At 39.7% G+C, this 20,874-nt stretch overlaps 1 protein-coding gene across 1 annotated transcript in view; it reads left to right on the top strand.

Moving 5' to 3' along the window:
• Window positions 1-20,874, top strand: part of plcg2 (phospholipase C, gamma 2) — a 203,346-nt gene that overhangs the window by 178,609 nt on the left and 3,863 nt on the right. The window contains exons 25-31 of the mRNA XM_043706657.1: window positions 452-557; window positions 875-1,090; window positions 6,154-6,278; window positions 9,215-9,329; window positions 11,248-11,418; window positions 13,638-13,726; window positions 18,946-19,169. Coding sequence (XP_043562592.1) covers window positions 452-557; window positions 875-1,090; window positions 6,154-6,278; window positions 9,215-9,329; window positions 11,248-11,418; window positions 13,638-13,726; window positions 18,946-19,169 — 1,046 coding nt within the window. The remainder of the gene's footprint in view (window positions 1-451; window positions 558-874; window positions 1,091-6,153; window positions 6,279-9,214; window positions 9,330-11,247; window positions 11,419-13,637; window positions 13,727-18,945; window positions 19,170-20,874) is intronic.

Raw genomic sequence — 20,874 nt, 5'->3', positions numbered from 1 at the left:
AATCGAAACTGGGTCCCTGCTATGAGGCAGCAGTGCTAACCACTGGGTCACCATACCACTCCATTTTTATTTCAAAATAGAATCAGATCAAACTGAAAATAAGCCATTTATGATCACTAACAATGAGCTGTCTTTCTTTTGGTCCAATGCTTTGATCATGTTGACTCATTTGTTGCATTGTACATTCATGTTCAAATATTGCAGAATCCCCCCCAAAAAGGAATTTATAAGTACTGTGAAGATACACTCTATTGCCACCTAAAATAAATCCTCACAGATACATGCACACATGTTAAGCATTCGAGCTTCTTGTATTCACAATACAGTTAAAAGAAAAGTAAAATACAGAATAATTTTGTGGCTGAACGTGTAAATGAAGTTATATACATATCACAAAATTTTGAATTTCCATGAGAGGGAACAAAAAATAATTCCAGTTTTGTTTTGACAGGAGAAGAATCAAAATGAAATGGAGAAGAAACAACAGATTGCCAAAGAATTATCTGATTTAGTTGTTTATTGCAGACCAGCCAAGTCTCGAGAATTTTTTCCAAATGGTAATTTTCCTTCTATGCAACCAAATCTATTTGATAGATTTGTAACAATGATGTCTCACCTTCCCATTTATGCAGAAACAAAGCTGTTGTCCCATCAGAATTGTTTACCTGATATTTCACACTATTTCAAACTAACCCGGCAACAATCATGAATTTATACAGTGAATTTATAATGATTCTTGACGAAAGCTCAGCTAATACTATAATATGTGTGATCACCATTCTAATTGCACAGATGCAGAATTATAACTATCGGATTGTAAAACACAAAAGACAAAATTAACAATTACTCAGTAAAGGTAATATCTCTCTTTCAGCAAAAGACAACATTGATTACAAAGAAATCAGATCATTTGCAGAGAACAAGGTGGATACCATCCTCAAACAAAAGTCAAAAGAGTTTCGAGAATATAACCGCAAGCAACTCTCCAGAATTTACCCCAAAGGTCAACGCATTGATTCTTCAAACTATGACCCAATTGTCCTCTGGCAACATGGATCCCAAATGGCAGCCCTAAATTTTCAAACACCAGGTACTTGATATTTTCTATAATTAACCACTTGAGTTATTTTGGCCCAAAGTGTTGTGGCATTAAAGCAATGAAGATGTTTGTAAGAAGTATCAAAGGACATCAGAAATCAGTGACTTTAGGTCCTGATGTACCTGTAATAAACTTACGTTTAATTACACTAGACCTAAATGCAGGAAATTCACATGTATTGTCTTTCATGCAGGATTGTGAATATGCTAATAATGAGCTGAAAATGTGTTGCTGGAAAAGCGCAGCAGGTCAGGCAGCATCCAAGGAGCAGGAGAATCGACGTTTCAGGCATGAGCCCTTCTTCCTGAAGAAGGGCTCGTGCCCGAAACGTCGATTCTCCTGCTCCTTGGATGCTGCCTGACCTGCTGCGCTTTTCCAGCAACACATTTTCAGCTCCAATCTCCAGCATCTGCAGTCCTCACTTTCTCCTAGATTATGCTAATAATGTCAGATTTCAGTTAATGTAATTTAGGAGCAGCACAGATAATCCAACAAAATCATGCCTAATGATAAATTAACATAAAGCCAGTTTGAATTGCTTGAGAGAGAACCTCCTCAATAGAAAACAGTAATGTTGCTTAAGTGCTTGCTGCACCAAAATGTATCAAAAATATTATTACAAATAATGTAAATGTATAACAATGTAAAATTTAAATATTTCCACTGCCTTTCTGCTGACAGACCAGGTACAAAAGGAAGGAAATTAGGATAAATGTGTATAAAACAGTGGTTCAGCATCAACTGGACGATTGTGTTTAATGTTTGGTTCCCCATTTTAGAAAGGAAGTGAAGGTATCAGCAACAATGTAGGATGATAATGAAAATAATTCCAGGGATAAAGAACTTCAGTTACATGAATAGATTAGAGAAGCTGGGACAATTTTTCTTCGCGGGAAGAATTTCACAAAAGTTATTCAAAATTGTGAGGGTTCTGGACAATGTAGATAGAGAAGAACTATTCCAATTGTTACAAGGTGGGTGGCACGGTGGCACAGTGGTTAGCACTGCTGCCTCACAGTGCCAGAGACCCACGTTCAATTCCCGCCTCAGGCGACTGACTGTGTGGAGTTTGCACATTCTCCCCGTGTCTGCGTGGGTTTGCTCCAGTTTCCTCCCACAGTCCAAAAATGTGTAGGTTAGGTGAATTGGCCATAATAAATTGCCCATAGTGTTAGGTATGTGGGTGTGGGTGGCGGGTCGGTGTGGACTTGTTGGGCCGAAGGGCCTGTTTCCACATGTAAGTAATCTGATCGAAAAACAGAAGACATTGATTTTAGAATGTAGGTAAAGGAAACGCTGATGACATGAGGTTATGCTTTTTTTTAAATACAGCCAGTTCTTCTATAAGGTGATGGTTGCATTCTTGTGCAACCCCGCATTACAGAAAAATCATGCTTTAGAAGTAGGGTTTAAAGTGTTGGTGCGGTAATCATGTTACAGCCAACACATGTTTTCAAAGTTCGTGCTGTAGAAACAACCTCCCCAGTTTGTCAATTGTGTTACTGTGAATTCACGTTGACGAAACGTGCATTATAACTAATCAACCTTTCAAGTGAGTGTCTCGGATCTGGAGTGCACTGTTTGAGTGTGTAGTAGAGGCAGACTCAACTATGGCTTTCAAAAGAGAATTGACTAATTATTTAAGGAGAAAAAAGAAATGAAGGACTAGAGACAAATGACATGGGAGTGGGGATATGTGAGTTATCCGTGCAAAGAAGCAGCACTGATGCACTGGAACAAATGACTTCCTTCTGTGCTATAAGCAATCTGTTCAAAGAGCCTATTTTGACTGAGAATAAGCACATATGACATGGAAGTAGGAATAATCAATGCAGTCCACAAGCTCTTTCCACCATTCAGTAAGATTGTGGCTGATACTCTAACCTAATTCCACTTTCCTAACATTAATCTTAATGCTGTTCACAACAAGAGTAAGAAATATGTCATAATTCACAGTTAAGATAAACTTTTCATGTTGCCATTGCACATTGTTTTCAAAATATTGATAAAATATTCAGTAGTCTTCAGAGTATATCACTTACTGAGACATGAATGAGGCAGACAACACTTACATTTGTTCCCATAGCTGTCATTTCCAGGAACACATCACCAGCATGAAGCCGCAGGCTAATTGGCTTGAGAGGTGCCACTCCACATTAAGCATAGCTGATCAAAAGCCTCCTGTAATCTTAACACATGCCTAGGCGTACAGAAGGAGTCCCAGGATGATAATCAACTGTTTGGCCCAGTTATGAATAGGACTTTCTGTGGCTATCAAGCCTTTTGAACCTAGAACCTCCTGCTCAGAGGTACAGCTGTTGCCCACTGTGCTACAAGACATCCTTGTTGCTTACAGTGAAGATTTTAAAATTATTTCATTTTTGATACTAAAATCTGAAATGTCTTTGCAGACAACAACCTCTAGATGGAGTTTCCACTCTTGCCTATTATCACAGCCCCACTGGGCCAAGCGGGTCTTGAGCACAGACCTTCAAACTCGAGGATAGGGACACTACTTGCTGTACAACAAGAGTCCTACCTTTGTCCTTACCTAAGGCCATGTAACCCTTGCATTGTTATGGACACAATAACAACAGAATAGATCTGCAATCTGCAGCTATAAAGTCACCATAGTCCCAGAGGGTTGCACTGTCATTAGAAAGATGACTGCTGATGGTTTGACCTGAGGGTCAACATGCCTCAGTCAAGGGGAGAGGTTAAGAAGGAAGGACCTTTGTGGTAAACTCAATCAATATGAGAATTGAACTTGGGTTATGTACCATTTTACAAGGAACTGGACAGCACCTTCCAAACTTGGGGTGTCAGACCCAGGATGCGGAGATGACTTATCTGAAGATATTTTCCAATCATCCTGTTCAGAGATATTGTGATACAGCTCTGGAGCAAGTGAAACATGAGTACAGGCCTCCTGGTTCAGAGCTAGAGACACTACCATTGCACCACAAGAACCCATGAGTTATCTTAATTTCAAAATTGCTTAATGTGAATAACCTGTCTCACCAAATTGAAACTTTGCAAAGAAAAGATTCTGTGCTGCTTTTGTATTTTTGAAAGATTTGCACTGCTGGTGCAGAGGCAACCAAAACAATGTCATTCAGTCGGATGGGTCATTACAAGCTCTCTGAAAGAGCTGTCCAATAGTCCAGCTCCCCTTTTCTTTATTCGTAGACCTGCAAAATGTTCTTTTGAAGCAAAATACTTAGTATAATCGTCTCCAATAATTCTATCATGAGTTAAATTAAGGCCATCTGCTGGAAAAAAAAAGTAATTTCATAAGTAAGTGAAAATGGATTCGAAGCAGAAAATCAAAATTGAAGGTTCTGAGATGATATGGACATGAGCCTAAGTAATATTTTTTACATAATTGGAAACCCAAGATTTCAGGTTAAGAATCGTGGTCAAATATTCTATCACATCTCTCTCTGTTGTGTTTGGGAAGTGCATTGGTAATACCAGATATACTTGGAGATATCAGTCATGCAGTGCATCACATCACTGTTTATTATTCTGAATTGTATCATTTAAGCTTCAGAGCTTGGATCTTCGTTTTGCATTTCTTGGGAAGAAGGAGAAATTTTAATTTTCAACTGTTTTACTTGATTACTCAGCTCCATTATGATATTGAATGAGAGTGTAAATTAGACATGACAGACGAGATTGATGGAGTGAATTAACTTTTCTCATTCCATGTTTTGTTATATGGCTTTCACAACTTTTGCATAACTGTGTTTGGAAATCATTCTCAAAGTTCCAAAGAAAGGGCCAGAATTATAATCACCCCTGCCCCTCCGAACACATCCCGGCTCCATGCAGCTACATTTGGGCAGGTGAGGGCAGCATAAGGGCCCCACCGCCTCCCTGTCTCCCTTGTGAATGGGTGGTAGATGGAAAGGCTAAAAGGTTGCCATCCTGCCTATAGGCCAATGGAGGCCTTTCAGTAGCTACCTCCATTTATTTACCAGCAGGAGGTGGGGAATGTGCCGTTGGGGGAAGCTGCAAATGGAACCATGGTAATGTTGATGGAGGCCCTTTTTTTATTTCAAAAACATGCTTCATTGATTAAAAATATCTTTATATATATTATATCTATATTACACACGCACAGTCACAAACACAGTTCAGTTATGTACAGTAGCATATCAAGGAAGCAAACAAACATTGGAGTTTGATTCTATCCAACAAACCAAAGACATCTCTTACATCTACAATATATTTACATGCATTTGAGGCTCTGGGAGAATCCGATAACTAAATGGCGGACCCCCATTTAATTTCAGCAGATGGACCCTAGACTGTGGTCTTTCCCACTGCACCTGGGGGCCCATTTATTGAAAGGCACTCTGTGCCTGATCAAGGACCTGCTGAAAGCCACTCCTCGCCCCTGAACTTCATTTCTTTCTTATCCCTCTCTCCTCAGCCTGCCTCTCTGTTACTCCAAGGTTTCCCAGACTAACCTTTATCTCGGGATCCATCTCCAGTTCCTCCCGTGGCCCCTAGTCTAGTGTTAGAAATGGGTGACACCTTGGCTCAGTGGTTAGCACTGCTGCCTCACAGCACCAGGGACCCTGGTTCAATTCCTGCCTTGGGCAACTGTCTGCATGGAGTTTGCACATTCTCCCCGTGTTTGCGTAGGTTTCCTCACACAATCTAAAGATGTGCATATCAGGTGAATTGGTCATGCTAGATTGCCCATAGTCAGAGGTAAATGTAGGGAAGGCGAATGGGTCTGGGTGGGTTACTCTTCGTTGGACCAAATGGCTGTTTCCACACTGTAGGGAATCTAATCTAATCTGAATGATCACCACTCCCGGTAGTGCTGCTGGTCTTGGAGAAGTGCTGGCCTCTAATTGGATGGGATATCTACCTACTGTGTGTTCACCTGATGCTGTCTAGGCAAGTGCCTGATTTTCTTGGAATAGTGTTGGTCCTCTTAGAAACACACAATAGCTGAGAGAGAACAATTTCAGGGTTTTGGGGATGTCTTTACACCCAGCACTGTGATTCAACAAACCATTTCAATTTTTCTGTTACAGATAAACCAATGCAACTGAATCAAGCTTTGTTTTGTATGAATGGAAGAACTGGTTATGTGCTGCAGCCTGAATCTCTGAGGAGTGACAACTCAATACAGCACCGACCATTTTCTGTGAAAATTAAAGTAAGGAATTTTCAGTCCAATTTGGGACCTATTGTGTCATTCAAAATTCGATAATAACATACAAACAAGCAGAACAAAAACTAGGGTAGCCAACCAGCCAGTTTCAGGAGTAACCACCTAGCTCCTGGCATCATTTCTAAAGGATGCAACAAGTTTCCTCTTGTCCTTAAGCACTTATCATGACCAGATCCCAGGTAAGATTTCTCAAATTACTATAGTTGCAGATAGGATACCCAAAATTGTCAGTCTCTGAGGTAAAGAGGCATGAACTGGTTAATTTACAGAGGATGCTCATCCTTATGGATACCATTCCAAAACCAAATATTTATGTTTTAAAAGGAGCCAATTTAATCAGGCTTTCTCAAGATAACAAAGAGTTAGTTTATTAGTTGGTAAACATGAAAATAAATGAAAACACAACGCACATGCTGACATTAAAAATGAGAAGTGAGTTCAAAATTAACTTAAAAGATGCACAGTTTAATCTCTGGGTTGGTTGTGAAGAATAGATAGTGAAGTGTTGATAATCAAATAATCAATTCTGAACTTTTGAGGTTTAATTGAAATCTTTTTGATCTGTTTCCTTTTGACTGACTTGCTGGCAAGCTGATTTCTTGCACACATAGCAAGAGAAAAATCTACCTGCAGTGCAGTGGGTGGTTCTTTGACTATGACTTAGTGCTCAAACCCAGGCTGGTACCCCAACTCAACAATGCACTTTCTTCCATAAGGACACACAGTGTTGAACTGAACAGAAATCCTATTGTTCAGAGAGGAAGACTCAAGCCATAACTCTTGCTCAGTTTACAATCTGTGATATCTCCAGGATATGACTGTTCAGTTTACAGTGTATTTCTCCCCTTTTAAGTCCATCCACTTGTAGCTTCCTTGTCACCCTGTTAGGCTTGACATTCTAGGATCTCTCTCTTACTATTCTAGACAGCCACTGAATGTATATCTACAGTTGTTTTGCCCTCTTTTGACAGCCAGTTGGCTTCAATATCCCACACGTAGGAAGGATCAAACTATAACTGGAGTTACTGATTGTGATGTGATTTGTTTTGAAATAATAGGGTCTTGTTGTGCAATGGCAGTGTCCATGCTTCTGGAGCAGAAGGTCTGGGTTTGTATCTGGTCTAACCTGAATGTGCATCATAAGATGATGAAGCAGGTTGATTAAAATAACTAAAGCATAAAGATGCAGAACCATCTAATATCTGCTGAAAGAATGATTTTCACAACCACCCAATGACCTTCATTACTTATTGATGGGAATGCAATTGCTTCCAAGGGCATCTTCAGAAATAATACAGCTTCAATATATCCAATAGCTCTGACCTGGAGTTTTGATCTATGGTCATGACACACTTAAGGTGTTTTGCTTTCTGCTCCTCCGTTTTATAAAACATTATAAGATAGTCCTGGGATACCAAACATAGCAATGTATTATCAAATTTGTCAAGAGAGGGGAGCAAGCAGGGCTAATGGTAAATTTCTAAATAAATTGGATAAATATTTATGCAGCATTAACATTTGCAGGGCAATAAGTCAGGAAAGAGGAGAAAGTGAGGACTGCAGATGCTGGAGATCAGAGCTGAAAATGTGTTGCTGGAAAAGCGCAGCAGGTCAGGCAGCATCCAAGGAGCAGGAGAATCGACATTTCGGGCATAAGCTTGAAAGAATGGCTCATGCCCGAAACGTCAATTCTCCTGTTCCTTGGATGCTGCCTGACCTGCTGCGCTTTTCCAGCAACACATTTTCAGCAATAAGTCAGGAAAGACAGTCACCTTCTTGAGGACAATTAGGGATGAGCAACCTTACTGCGAAGAGTTAATGACATCCTCACCCATGAAAAGTATGAATATACAAAACAACTGGGAGAGTGAGTCTAATTGTAAAGCACTTTCAAAGAGCTTGCACCATCTGAGAGAACTATACAGCCACTTTCTATGATGTATTATTCTAGGCTATAGTTAGAACCTGTTTTCTAAAATATTTAATATTCAAATATGTCTTACTGGATGGAGTGATTCAAGATGGTCTATTTTTAATGCATCGTTCACATATCCTAACCACCCATTCCGCAGTGTCATTATTAACCTCATCAATGAGACAGAACTCTACTTATGTAGCCTTATAGGCAGAGTTCTTCTGATTCCAGAGTAATATCACATGATAGTACATGAATACATTAGTGTTTCTGCACATTGAAAGATGCCTTATAATCATGCAAAAGCTGTGGCATCATTATTCATTCTTAGTCAATCGTAAAGAGTGAAATGGCATTAGTCAAAGTTACAAAATGTGATGTATTCAAGTGAAACTGTATTACTTCAGAAGATGCCCTTGGAAGCAATTGCACTCCCATCATTAGTAATGATGGTCATTGGGTGGTTGTATAAATCATTCTTTGCAGCAGATATTAAGTAGTTCTGCATCCTCATGTTTTTGTTATTTTAATTGACCTGCTTCATCATGCTATGGTGCACATTGAGGATCACAAACTCAGACCGTCCAGCCCAGAGTATGGACTGCTACTGCACCACAACACCCTATTATTTTAAAACGCACCTACTCACAATCAGAAACTCCATTTACAGTTTGATCCTTCCTACGTGTGGGATGTTGAAGCCAATTGCATCATTTTCAGCATCATCCTGGCTGAGTGAAGTCACATTGACCAGAATCAATCTGAGGGCTTGATTGCTGTTTTAAGTTCCATTCTTGTTAGCATGTTACCCTGTGATAGTTATTTTGATGAACCTGTTTTGATATATTATGACAAACCTCCAGCATAGATAGGACTTGAACCCAGACGGTGTTATTAAGAGGCAGGGGTGCTATCACTGCACTTCAAAAGCCCCATGTATTTTATTTTACAATACTCTTGGTTGGATTTTTGCATAATCTGTTTATTGTTCTCATTGTCTTTGCAGCTTCTTGGTGCCCGTCATCTACCCAAACCTTGCAGGAGTATAGTTTGTCCTTTTGTAGAAGTAGAATTGTGTGGAGCTGAGAATGAGAATAAGAAGTTCAAAACAGTAGTGATAAGTATGTTTGGGTCAAAAATTATTTCACTAATTAGGCTGTTGATGTTTTTGCCTTATTTTTAATTTCATTATGAATGACTTTCCTTGACGTTTGGATAAAATCACCTCAGCAACATATTGAATTAGTCCCGATTGTGCTTTAAAATACATCGTGAAATATTCTACAACCTCAGATGATTCTGTGTGCCAGAGGCTATAGCTGTCAAATATTCAAACCTGAAAAAGCAGCCTGCATGATTGTCCCCCGTTCCATCACCTTCACTCCCTTCGCCATCTTCACACTCTGTTGAACCATCTACAACTGTGCTTTCCAAACACTGTCACCTCACTCAACTGCTCAGAAATGTAATGGTGGGAGGGGATTGGTGGTGAGACCTATCAGAATGGGACAGGGAGAAAGGAATCAGGTGAGAGTGGGATAAAGGCATGTGGAGGGCCCTCAGACTGAATTTGGGGAGAGCTGTCAGAGCAAACTCTAGGGTCAAAATAATTACCTAGATCTTGGAATGAGGGGGACAATTTCAAAGTTTACAAATATGTCAAACATTTGAAGAATTGAAAACTGTGAGGAGAACAGTGTGGAACTCCAGAAGGACATAGATAATTGGGCAGACTGGGCAGATGAATTTCAACGCAGAAAAATGTGAAGTGATACATTTTGATAGGAAGAACATTGAAAGACAATATAAAATGGGGGTACAATTCTAAATGGGGTCGGGAGCAGAGGGAGGTGGATGTATGCGTGTACAGAACATTGAAGCTGTAGGACATGTAGTAAGAGTAGTTGCTCAAGCACATAGCATTATTATCTTTATTAAGAGAGGAATAGAGTAAAAGATGTGATTTTGAACTTGCATAAGATACTTGTCAGACCTCAACTGGAGTATTTGTGTACACTTGTGGCCACCACATTATAAGAAAAATGAAAACGTATTGGAAAGAGGGCAGAAGTGGTTTACAAGAATAGTTCCAGGAATAAAGAACTGCAGTAATGAGAATAGATTGAAGAATTTGAACTCCTTGGAAAGAGAAAAGCTGAGAGGTGATCTGAGAGAGATTTTCCAATTGAAGAGTGGGTTGGATGGAGTAGTGAGAAACATCCTGTTCCTACTTATGAAAGGAGCAAGAATGAGAGGGCATGGATGTAAAATGACCTACAAAAGAAGAAAGAGTGAAGTGAGGAAAAAAGTGTTTTCATTCAGTGGGTGGTTAGGATATGGAATGCAGTGCCTGGAAATGTGGGGAAGCAGTTTCAATTGAGGCATTGAAGAGGGCATTAGATGATTATTTGGATAAAAATAATGTGCTACATGCGGGAAAAAGCAGGAGATGTTAAGGATGCTTATTTAAATGGTCAGGGCAGGCTGATGGACCAAATGGCCTCCCCCTCTGCTGTAACACTTCTGTGATTCTGTGGCATGGATTGTAACAATACAGGAAGGCAACTAACTATTACCTTCTAAAGGGTAACTCGGAAATGGCAACAAATTCTGTCCTTGCCGCTGATGCTCATATCCCTGAACAAATTAAAAATTACAATCAGAATCTGAAAGAGAAAAGTACGTTTTTTTTAGGCTTTGAGGTTTTGGTAGAATGCAGAGATTGTGGAATTGTATAAATATCTTGCTGTGATTGTTTATATACAGCAAAGGTGAATCCAATAACGAGATCTCAATCGCATATATTTTTGATTTAGTGAAAGGCAGGTGTTTAAACTGCAGCTATGTAACTTCAGTAATGCATTGTCCATTATTATATGCCTTTGTGCTACACTTAACTGCTGCCAAAAGGCCACAATGTGAAAAGTAATATTCTGTGATATATGAAATGAGCCAAGAGTAATACAGATTAATTTTATAATTGGAGGAAAGTGTCTTGTGAATGATAAGTTATTTAAATCATTTCTTTTTGTATTCCAGATGATAATGGTCTTAATCCAGTTTGGTGTGGAGCAGAAGACGCTAATGAGGAATTTGTCATTCGAGATCCCTCTTTAGCTTTTCTCAGATTGGTCGTGTATGAAGAGGATATGTTCAGTGATCCTAACTTCTTAGCTCATGCCACTTTTCCTGTCAAAGGAATTAAAACTGGTTAGTGCCAACGTATCAGAACTTTAGTGGAAATAAGTCTTGTATAGTAGACAACATAATATAGTTTAGCTGGACACAACTTGGATAATTTTAGATATTTTGACCCTGGGAGAATAGAAGGCTTGGAGAATGTATCCTCAGTTTTCAACACACATGAATAATTTGCCCATGTAGTCTTGATTTTTGCCCATGAGTTTATTAATTCTATATTTTAATTAAGTAAAATGGCTCCACAATCAAAACAAATACTGAGAATTTGCTGTTTGAATTAATTTTAAAAACCTTGAAAATGTATCCTTCAGCTGTGCCCCCTTGGTGACTGCAGTTTTAATGTGACATCACCTCATTGTACGGGGAGATAATGATTTAGTGGTTTTATCACTAGATTATTAATCCAGAAACTCAGCTAATGTTCTGGGCACCTGGGTTCAAATCCTGCCATGACAGATGGTAGAATTTGAACTCAATAAAGGATCTAGAATTAAGAGGTCTAAAGGTGGCCATGAAAATATTGTTGATTGTTGAGAAAACCCATCTAGTTCACTAATGTCCTTGTGGAAGGACATCTGTCATCCTTATCTGGTCTGGCCTACATGTGATTTCAGATGCACAGCAATGTGGTTGATTCTTAATTGCCCTCTGAATATAAATGTTGACCCAGCCAGAGATGCTTTATGAGTGAATAAAGGAAATAGCAGTTCCTCCCATCACAATAGGTATATCTCACCAAGGTTTCCACACATTCTCAGGTTTTTATATAAGAGCAATGATTCTGAAATAAGGTGTTCATCTGCAGAGGCCTCTTGTCTAGCCTGGTTGTTTTGTACTTACCTTTTTAAATTATGTGTATTTAAACCATTGATGTAATGTAACCTTGTTTCAATTCTTCCTTCAGTCTAACTTGCATTTTTGAGTTCATTGCGGTTTCGCTGAAATTTATCATGATTTTGTATAATGAATTTCTGATGTTACATCTTTGTCAAGAGTCTAATTTATGTTCAAATTTAGAAAAGCAATCATTGAAATGTCTCAAGGGCAACACGTGGCTGGGCTATCATTTGATGTTTCAGTGAAGCATTTCTTGTTATATTTATGATTGAAAAAATTCCAGTTCATTGTAGCTCATGTTCAGCATACACAAATGTAAACAGTGTATGAAGTAATGTTTTAAACTATCTTATGAACAAAGTTAACATATTTGCTACTTAACATATCTGAGATGGTGCTTAGTTGTCAATATTTGAATGAGGTTTTGCGGCATTTCAATTTATGGTGAACACAAAGTCAATTTGGTGAACAAAGTCTTTCATTAAAATGAAAAGATGGAATAAAAAGAAAGTGAAATATTACTATGGCTAAATTTAGATCTCCTATTGTTAGAATACAGCAATGGAAGATGAGACCAAGTCTATAATGGTGACAATTTATCTTTATTGGATATATTCATCAAATTAACACAGTAGTAATAAATTTAATTGCATTTTCAACATTATCAGTTGCTGGAGAATTATGCTGCACATAACCTAATGTCATCATAACTTTACTATATCTAGGACCAGCAGATCCAGTTTGTTAAAAATTTAATATCTCTCGACATTTCTGTTCACCACAAACTGCAGTATCACAAACATCCTGTTTATCCTATGATTTAGAATTTGTATCTTTGTGCATGCTGTGAGCAGGAGTAGTGTGCCTGCATGCATTAAAATTTGAAAACTATGGCAGACTGTTGAGGCAGTCAATGACACTGTGCATAATCAGCTAGCCATTTGCCTCCAGAATCTGTGATTATCTCTGGAGAGATTGCTGTATTGTGCTACTTCCCCATAAAAATACAAAATACAGCAATTATTTTTGGAAGGCAGCTACAAGACTCGCAGTAGTACAAGAAGGTGACTTCCACCATATTGCTTAGGGCAATTAGCAATGAGCGATAAATGCTGGACTTGCTAATGATGTGCACACCCCATGATGAATAAAAAGAAAGTTGAAAGGGAGCTGGTTCTACTTCACATGCAGAAAATCTTCACTTTGGTAAGGTTTGCATAAAAACTATTAGAAAGTTTTGAATATGAAGCAAGCTCCCACTGTGCATGAATTAGTTTCCATGGGGTTTTGATGTAAGATGTCAATTTGTCAGTATAATTGAAATGTTGATGTCATTTAATGTTCAGGAATTTGAACATTCAGTAAATGCATATTTTTCATATTCTCTCCAGGGTATCGATCAGTTCCCCTTAAAAATGGTTACAATGAAGACATAGAATTGGCAGCTCTGCTTATCCAGTGTGAAGTGAACCAATTAGAGGTAAATGCTGTCCATTTTTATAACTCAGATTTTTTTCCTTAATGAATGTTAAATTGTAACCTGGTGTGTTATTATTGAAAGCCTGAATATATCTCTACAAGTTGCAGGCATCCAAGCCTGATAGATGAAAGAAAAAGAATTCACAGTTATATAACATCTTTTTTGACCTTAACACATCCCAAAACACTTCAAAACTAATGAAGTGCAGTCAGTGGTGTAAAGAAATGACATAAAATGAAAGTGACGGCAGGATGGATTTCATCTTCTCCACCAGGGATTGCAGATCACACACACTCCACAGAATGTCGTGGTTTCATCGCATTAATTTCAATCGAATAAAAATCCAGTCGGACTCAAAATTGTACAGGGTAGGCGATATCACCGATCAGATTATGATTCATGTATAAGAAATATAGAGCACAGTTTTCCCCTCCCTGAAGTGGCAAGAGAGTTAGTGGGAAATATTTGGGAGTGTTGGCACTGAAAAATACTCATCCCTTTTGTCCACATCACCAATGAAGTGCTGGTGGGGAAGTCCATGGCAGACATTCTGTACTGGTCAATTCACAGCTATAAAGGACCTCAACTCACCATGTCCCCAGTTCCCTGCATTCCTGGCAAGCAGCAAAAGTGATTTGTTTCCCAACTGGACTGCACCTGCTAACCAGGTTGGGATAGAGTCCTCCATTTGGCCCAATCTGACAGCAATCTGACAAAGATGGAAGGCAAGGGAGTACTTTCTGAAAGACATCCCCTTTCCCTGCCTCTGACTCCTCTGATATCCCCCTCAACCTGACCGTCACTCAGTGAGGAATGAAAGTAGAACACCTAGCTTCCTGAAGTATTGGCATTCACGTGGTCTCTAGGACCCCAAAGCTTCTGTTGAGCTATGACACCATTTTTGAAGCCCTGATTAAGCATGTAAACTGATTGGTACGCAATCCATTGATCTTTCTTGGCTTAGCACTTATATGGAGGTTATCAACCTCTGTGGATTGCCTAGCTTTTTTAGACAGGAAGGCAGGTGGCTGAGAGCTGTAGAATGGGAATGCTGGATACAATAATGAAGCTGATAGTCCATGAGCGTTGCTGAGGTTTATGTGTGGTGACAGAGTTAGAGTGAGTGTGACAGAGCAGAGAGAAGATGATGGAATCTAACATAATGGAATGCAGAAGATCATTGTCATTTTTCCTGCACTGCTGTGTATTCCACCTGAACCAGATGACAGCACTAACCCAAGCCGCTCTCTGTGTTTTGTGCCTTGGCATCCTCTGGCATCCTCCTGTGGACCACCCCATCCAACAGAACCCAATCTCGAAAGGAGAGTGCCAGCTTTCCTTTCGGAGACATTTCAGTTTGCTAAGGAGACAGTGTGCGTGGTAGTTCTTGCCTTGTAGCATCTTGAATCGTGTGCAGCTGGGCTTTCCCTATAGTATCAGTGGCTTGTACACCAAAAAGTTCTGGCAGTAGTGGGAATCTTGCCTGTCCTGGCCTGAGATTACACTTGAAGGATGACAAAGAGACTGTTTGCATAATTAATGGAGTTAGGAGTGCAAAGTAGTGAGAAAGGTCACTGTGGGCCATGAATATCTGCCATGAAACAGCTACCCAAAAATAACACAGCTAAAAATTGGAAAATTCAACACAACATACATTTTTTCCGGCTGAATAACAAACCCCAATAGCTATTGAGTATGCCTATGGAATATTCTATAGTTATGACAGTTCAAGTGGGATAGCTAATAGAAAAGTAAATCATTGAACTCATTACAGCAGTTGGAGTAGTCACAAGTAAGAACCAATGAAATTTCAACAGGTCAGATTTCATATTGCAGAGCTGTCAATGTAACATATCACAGTATATTATTTGCCTTTATTTGCAGTCAACAATATTTGAGTGAAACAACCACCATAAATTTGGCAGAAGAAAGTTAAATTATTTTATAGAATCATAGAGTCGTACAGCATGGAAACAGACACTTCCATCCAACTCGCTCACGCTGTCCAGACATCTCAGTCTGACCTAGTCCCATTTGCCAGCACTTGGTCCATATCCCTCTAAACTCCTCCTATTCCTGTATTCATCCAGGTACTTCCTCTGGCAGCTTATTCCATATAGGCACCACCTTCTCCATGAAAAGGTTACCCCTCAGGTAAATATTTCCCCTCTCACTTTAAATGTATGGTCCCTAGTTTTGGACTCCTCTACCCTGGGAAAAAGACCTTGGCTATACACCCTATCTATGCCCCTCATGATTTTATAAACCTCTATGAGGTCATCCCTCAGCCTCCGATGCTCCAGAGGAAAAAGCCCCAACCTGTTTAGCCTCACCCTATAGCTCAAACCATACAGATCCAGTAATATCTTTGTAAGTATTTTCTATACCCTCTCAAGTTTAACAACATCCTTCCTATAGTAGGGTGACCAGAATTGTAGACAGTATTGTAAAAGTGGCCTCACCAATGTCCTGTACATCTGCAACATGACATCCCAACTCCTATATTAAATGTTCTGATTAATGAAGGCAAGTGTGCCAAACGGCTTCTTCACCTCCCTGTCTACCTGCAACTCTACTTTCAAGGAAATGTGCACCTGCACCCTTAGGTCTTCCAGGGCCCTAACATTAACTGTATAAGTCCTGCCTTAGTTGGCCTTAACAAAATGCAACACCTAACATTTATCTAAATTAAACTCCATCCGCCACTCCGCCGCCCATCAGCCAATCTGATCAAGGTCCTTTTGAAATCTGAGATAATCTTTCCCACTGTCCACTACACCACTATCTATTTTGGTGTCAGCTGCTAACTCTACCTCCTATGTTCACATCCCAAATAATTTATATAAATGACAAAAAGCAGTGGACCTAGTACTGATCCTTGTGACACATCGCTGGTCACAGACTTCCAGTCCAAAAAGCAACCCTCTGCCACCACCTTGTGTCTCTTACCATCAAGCCAATATTGTATTCAATTGGCTCGCTCCCCCTGGATCCCTTGTGATCCAACCTTATTAATCAGCCTATCATGCGAAACCTTGTTGAACACTTTGCTGAAGTCCATATAAACATCTACTGCTTTGCCTTTATCAATCTTCTGTCACCTCTTCAAAATGCTCAATCAATTTAGTGAGACACAATTTCCCTGCACAAAGCTATGTTGACTATCCCTAATCAGTCCTTGTCTTTCCTGTCTCTCAGAATCCCCTCCAACATCTTACCCATCAGTGACATAAGGTTTACTGCTCTGTAGTTCCCTGGCTTTTCCTTACAGCCTTTATGAAATAATGACATCACTTTAGCCAACGTTCAGTCTTCTGGCACCTCAGCTGTGGCTGACAATGACACAAATATCTCATCAAGGGGCCCAGCAATCTCTTTCCTATCTTCTCACAAAGTTCTGGGAAACACCTGATCAGGTCAAGGGGAATTATCTACCTTTATGCATTTTCAGACCTCCATCACTTCCTTTTCTATAAAAAAATCTTTTCAAGACATCACAATTTATTTCCCCACCTTACCTAGTTTCCATGTCATTCTCCATAGTAAATACTGACGTGAAATATTTGTTTAGTATCTCACCCATTTCCTGTGGTCCACATGTAGATGACCATGTTGATCTGTAAGAGGCCCTATTGTCTCCTTAGTTACTCGTTTGCCTTTAATGTACTTACAGAATCTATTTGGATTCTCCTTAACTCTATTTGCCAAATCTAACTCATGTCCCCCTTTTTGGCCTCCTGATTTCCCTCAGGTATACTCCTACTGCCCTTATACTTCTCTAGGGATTCAAATAATTCCAGTTGTCTGTATTTGATACATGAATATGATCAGAGCCTCAATTTCTGTAGTCACCCAGCATTCCCTACACCCACCAGCCATGCCATTCACACTACCAGGAACATGCTGTCTCTGAACTCTCATTCTCTCATTTTTGAAGGCCTCCCACTTCCCAACCAAGACTTACCTATTTGGGGTGGCACGGTAGCTCAGTGGTTAGCACTGCTGCCTCACTGCACCAGAGTCTGAGGTTCAATTCCAGCCTCAGATGACTGTCTGTGTGGAGTTTGCACATTCTCCCAGTGTCTGCGTGGGTTTTCTCCAGATGCTCCGGTTTCCTCCCACATCCAAAGATGTGCAGATTAGGCGAATTGGCCATGCTAAATTGCCCATCATGTTAGGCGCATTCATTAGAGGAAGGTGGGTTACTCTTCAGAGGTTCGGCTTGGACTGGTTGGGCCGAAGGACCTTTCCACACTGTAGGGAATCTAATCTAAATAGCCTCCCCCAAACAACTTTTGAAAGTTCCTGTCTAATACCATCAAAATTTGCCTTACTTTAATTTAGAGCTTTAACTTTTTGATCGATTCCATAACTATTCTAAAACTAACAGAATTATGATCACTTGCCCCAAAGTGCTTTACCATTCACACCCCAGTCACTTGCTCTGCCTTGTTTCCCAACAGAAGGTCAGGTATTTCACAGGGGAAGAAGAATCCTTATGGTGTGGAAACAGGCCTTTGGCCCAACAAGTCCATACCGACCCTGCGAAGTATAATCCACTCAGATCCATTCCCCTACCCTATTACTCTACATTGGCCCCTGACTAATGCATCTAACCTACAATCCCTGAACACCATGGGCAATTTAGCATGGCTAATTCACCTAACCTGCACATCTTTGGATTGTGGGAGGAAACCAGAGCACTCAGAGGAAACCCACACGGACAGTTAACTGAGGCTGGAATCGAATCTGGTTCCCTGGTGCTGTGAGGCAGCAGTATTAACCACTGAGCCACCATGCCACCCCATTGCTCCTTCTCTGGTAAGTACATCCAAATAGTGAATTAAAAAGTTTTCTTGTACACACTTCATAAATTCTACACCCTTCCCCCAGGCTCTTAAAACTGTGACAATTCCAGTCTATGTTTGGAAAGTCAAAATTCCCTACCATTACTCAGCAGTGTTATTAATTTAGTAAGAGATCTCAATCTATCCTGTTATGAATTAAAGAGCTAACAAAGTGGAAGTCACTTCCTCCGCTAAAGAAATTATACTTTGGTAAAATGAACACCTAAAAGATCACAGATTCATTAAACTTATGTACCATGGTTATTTATGATATTCTGCTGTCCGAGAGCCACAACCTTTAAAAATGATCACGTAACCACTAGCTGGATTAGCTAATCCTGCAATTAAAAGCACGTTATTTGATAATCACAGGAAGGTGAAGAGGAACTCTACTCCTCCCATCAGCAACTTCAGCAGCGGCCATTTGAAAGTTTATATGACAGTGCCCTAAAAAGACAACGGACTTTAGATGGGTTATACAGCACCAGTGCACCTCGTCAGCGACAATTTGACCCAATACTATATGATTCTAACACAATACAAACTGGAAGGGGTGGAGGTCAGAGAGATCAGCTGCCAGAAGTTCCAAAGAGGAGGTGAGTACAGTTTATGGAAACTTTAATCCTTCAAAATCACTGAGAAACTAAATGGAAGAGTGATCGCAGATCTCTCATAAATGTCAAAAGTTCCTGCTGGTGATTTTATCTTGTGCCTTGTGTTAACGAGACATTAATAGTTTTGTACCCCTACTGTCCCACGAGCCCCAGTAATGCAATGGGTACCATACTGTTGTGTGCCCAAAGAGTTTGTCATTTTCAGGTATGTTTAATATCCCAGAACACCAGCTGTGAGTTTATGTTGGAACTGATGCTTGGGATACATTGATTATTTTAATTGGACAACAGTGCCGGGAAAATAAGTTTGACATTCTTTCTGAGGTGGCCAGTGGAAATCTCTGAAATTTTAATCCCTATCCACTTTACCCATTGACTTGTTACTGGCCAGCCTTAACCTGGTGAGTTGGTCCCATTTAGCAGCCTGCTTTGTTGACCTGAATGTAGCTGAGCTCTCGAAAACACAGCCTCGGCATTGATGCAGTGGCAGATAAATGTCCTGCCTGTTCTGCTGACCAGGTACTCATTAGTCAAAATCGCCTATTTATCGTTTTCATTGTTTCGTGGGATGTAATGAATTCCTACAGTTCATGTGGTGTACATAATACCCAAGGTAGATTTATGTAGGCAGTTCCATGACTCTGACCCATACGTCTCACTTTTTTTTGTGTTATAACTTTCAATATAAATAAGTGTAGAAATAGATGCACCATTGTATTTTCTTATAATACATACTGTTCACTTTGTGTTACATGTGATCTTAATTTAATATTTAATTAGTTTCATCTTCGTAACCTCCACCGCATGATGTTCATTAAAATATTTAATTTAATGATTCTATAATCAACTGAACAGTCAATGGTCAATTTACTTTGATAAAAGAAACATGCCAAGGAAAAATATCAACATCCTTATCCTTATCTACTCAATATTAGTATTTTAATTTTCATATAAAGTTGCAAAGTACAACCATATTAAAACAAAGGCTTGCAATAAATTGTACATGGCTGACCAATCTGAGATATTGAGTATGTAATCATGCCCCTGAACTGAATGTCTTTGGGCATTCAGAATGAGAGTCAAGCAATGCAGAACACACTCTTCTCATCAATCTTTTATCAACCTAAACATGTTCCACATAAGTTATTTACATAGTCTGTTTCTTTAAAATAGGATTTCACTGCACCCATGCACATCTCACTGTTTCATGATGGTGTAACATTCATCATTCAAATGAGACAAAATCATGAAGCACAGCAGAAGAGTATTCCATCCAATATGCCTGTGTTATGATTTTAAAAATTATGAATTTGGCCCACTCTCCACCTCTTTTTCTCAGCCCTGCATTTTCTTTTCTCTTTCACAGAATCTGCATCCCTTTCAGTTAATGTATTCCAGATCACAATAGATTTCTCCTCCCTCTCCCACTGGCTTATTTTGCCAATTGTTTTAAACTTCTATCTTCTGCTTAGATTAGATTAGATTACTTACAGTGTGGAAACAGGCCCTTTGGCCCAACAAGTCCACACCGACATGCAACCTACCCAGACCCATTCCTCTACATTTACCCCTTCACCTAACACTACGGGCAATTTAACATGGCCAATTCACCTAACCTGTACATTTTTGGACTGTGGGAGGAAACCGGAGCACCCGGAGGAAACCCACGCAGACACGGGGAGAATGT

This window comes from Chiloscyllium plagiosum, chromosome 17, assembly GCF_004010195.1.
Source record: "Chiloscyllium plagiosum isolate BGI_BamShark_2017 chromosome 17, ASM401019v2, whole genome shotgun sequence".
Taxonomy (NCBI): domain Eukaryota; kingdom Metazoa; phylum Chordata; class Chondrichthyes; order Orectolobiformes; family Hemiscylliidae; genus Chiloscyllium; species Chiloscyllium plagiosum.
Note: the sequence above shows the minus strand (reverse complement) of the source record. Positions and strands in the feature narration are given on the sequence as shown.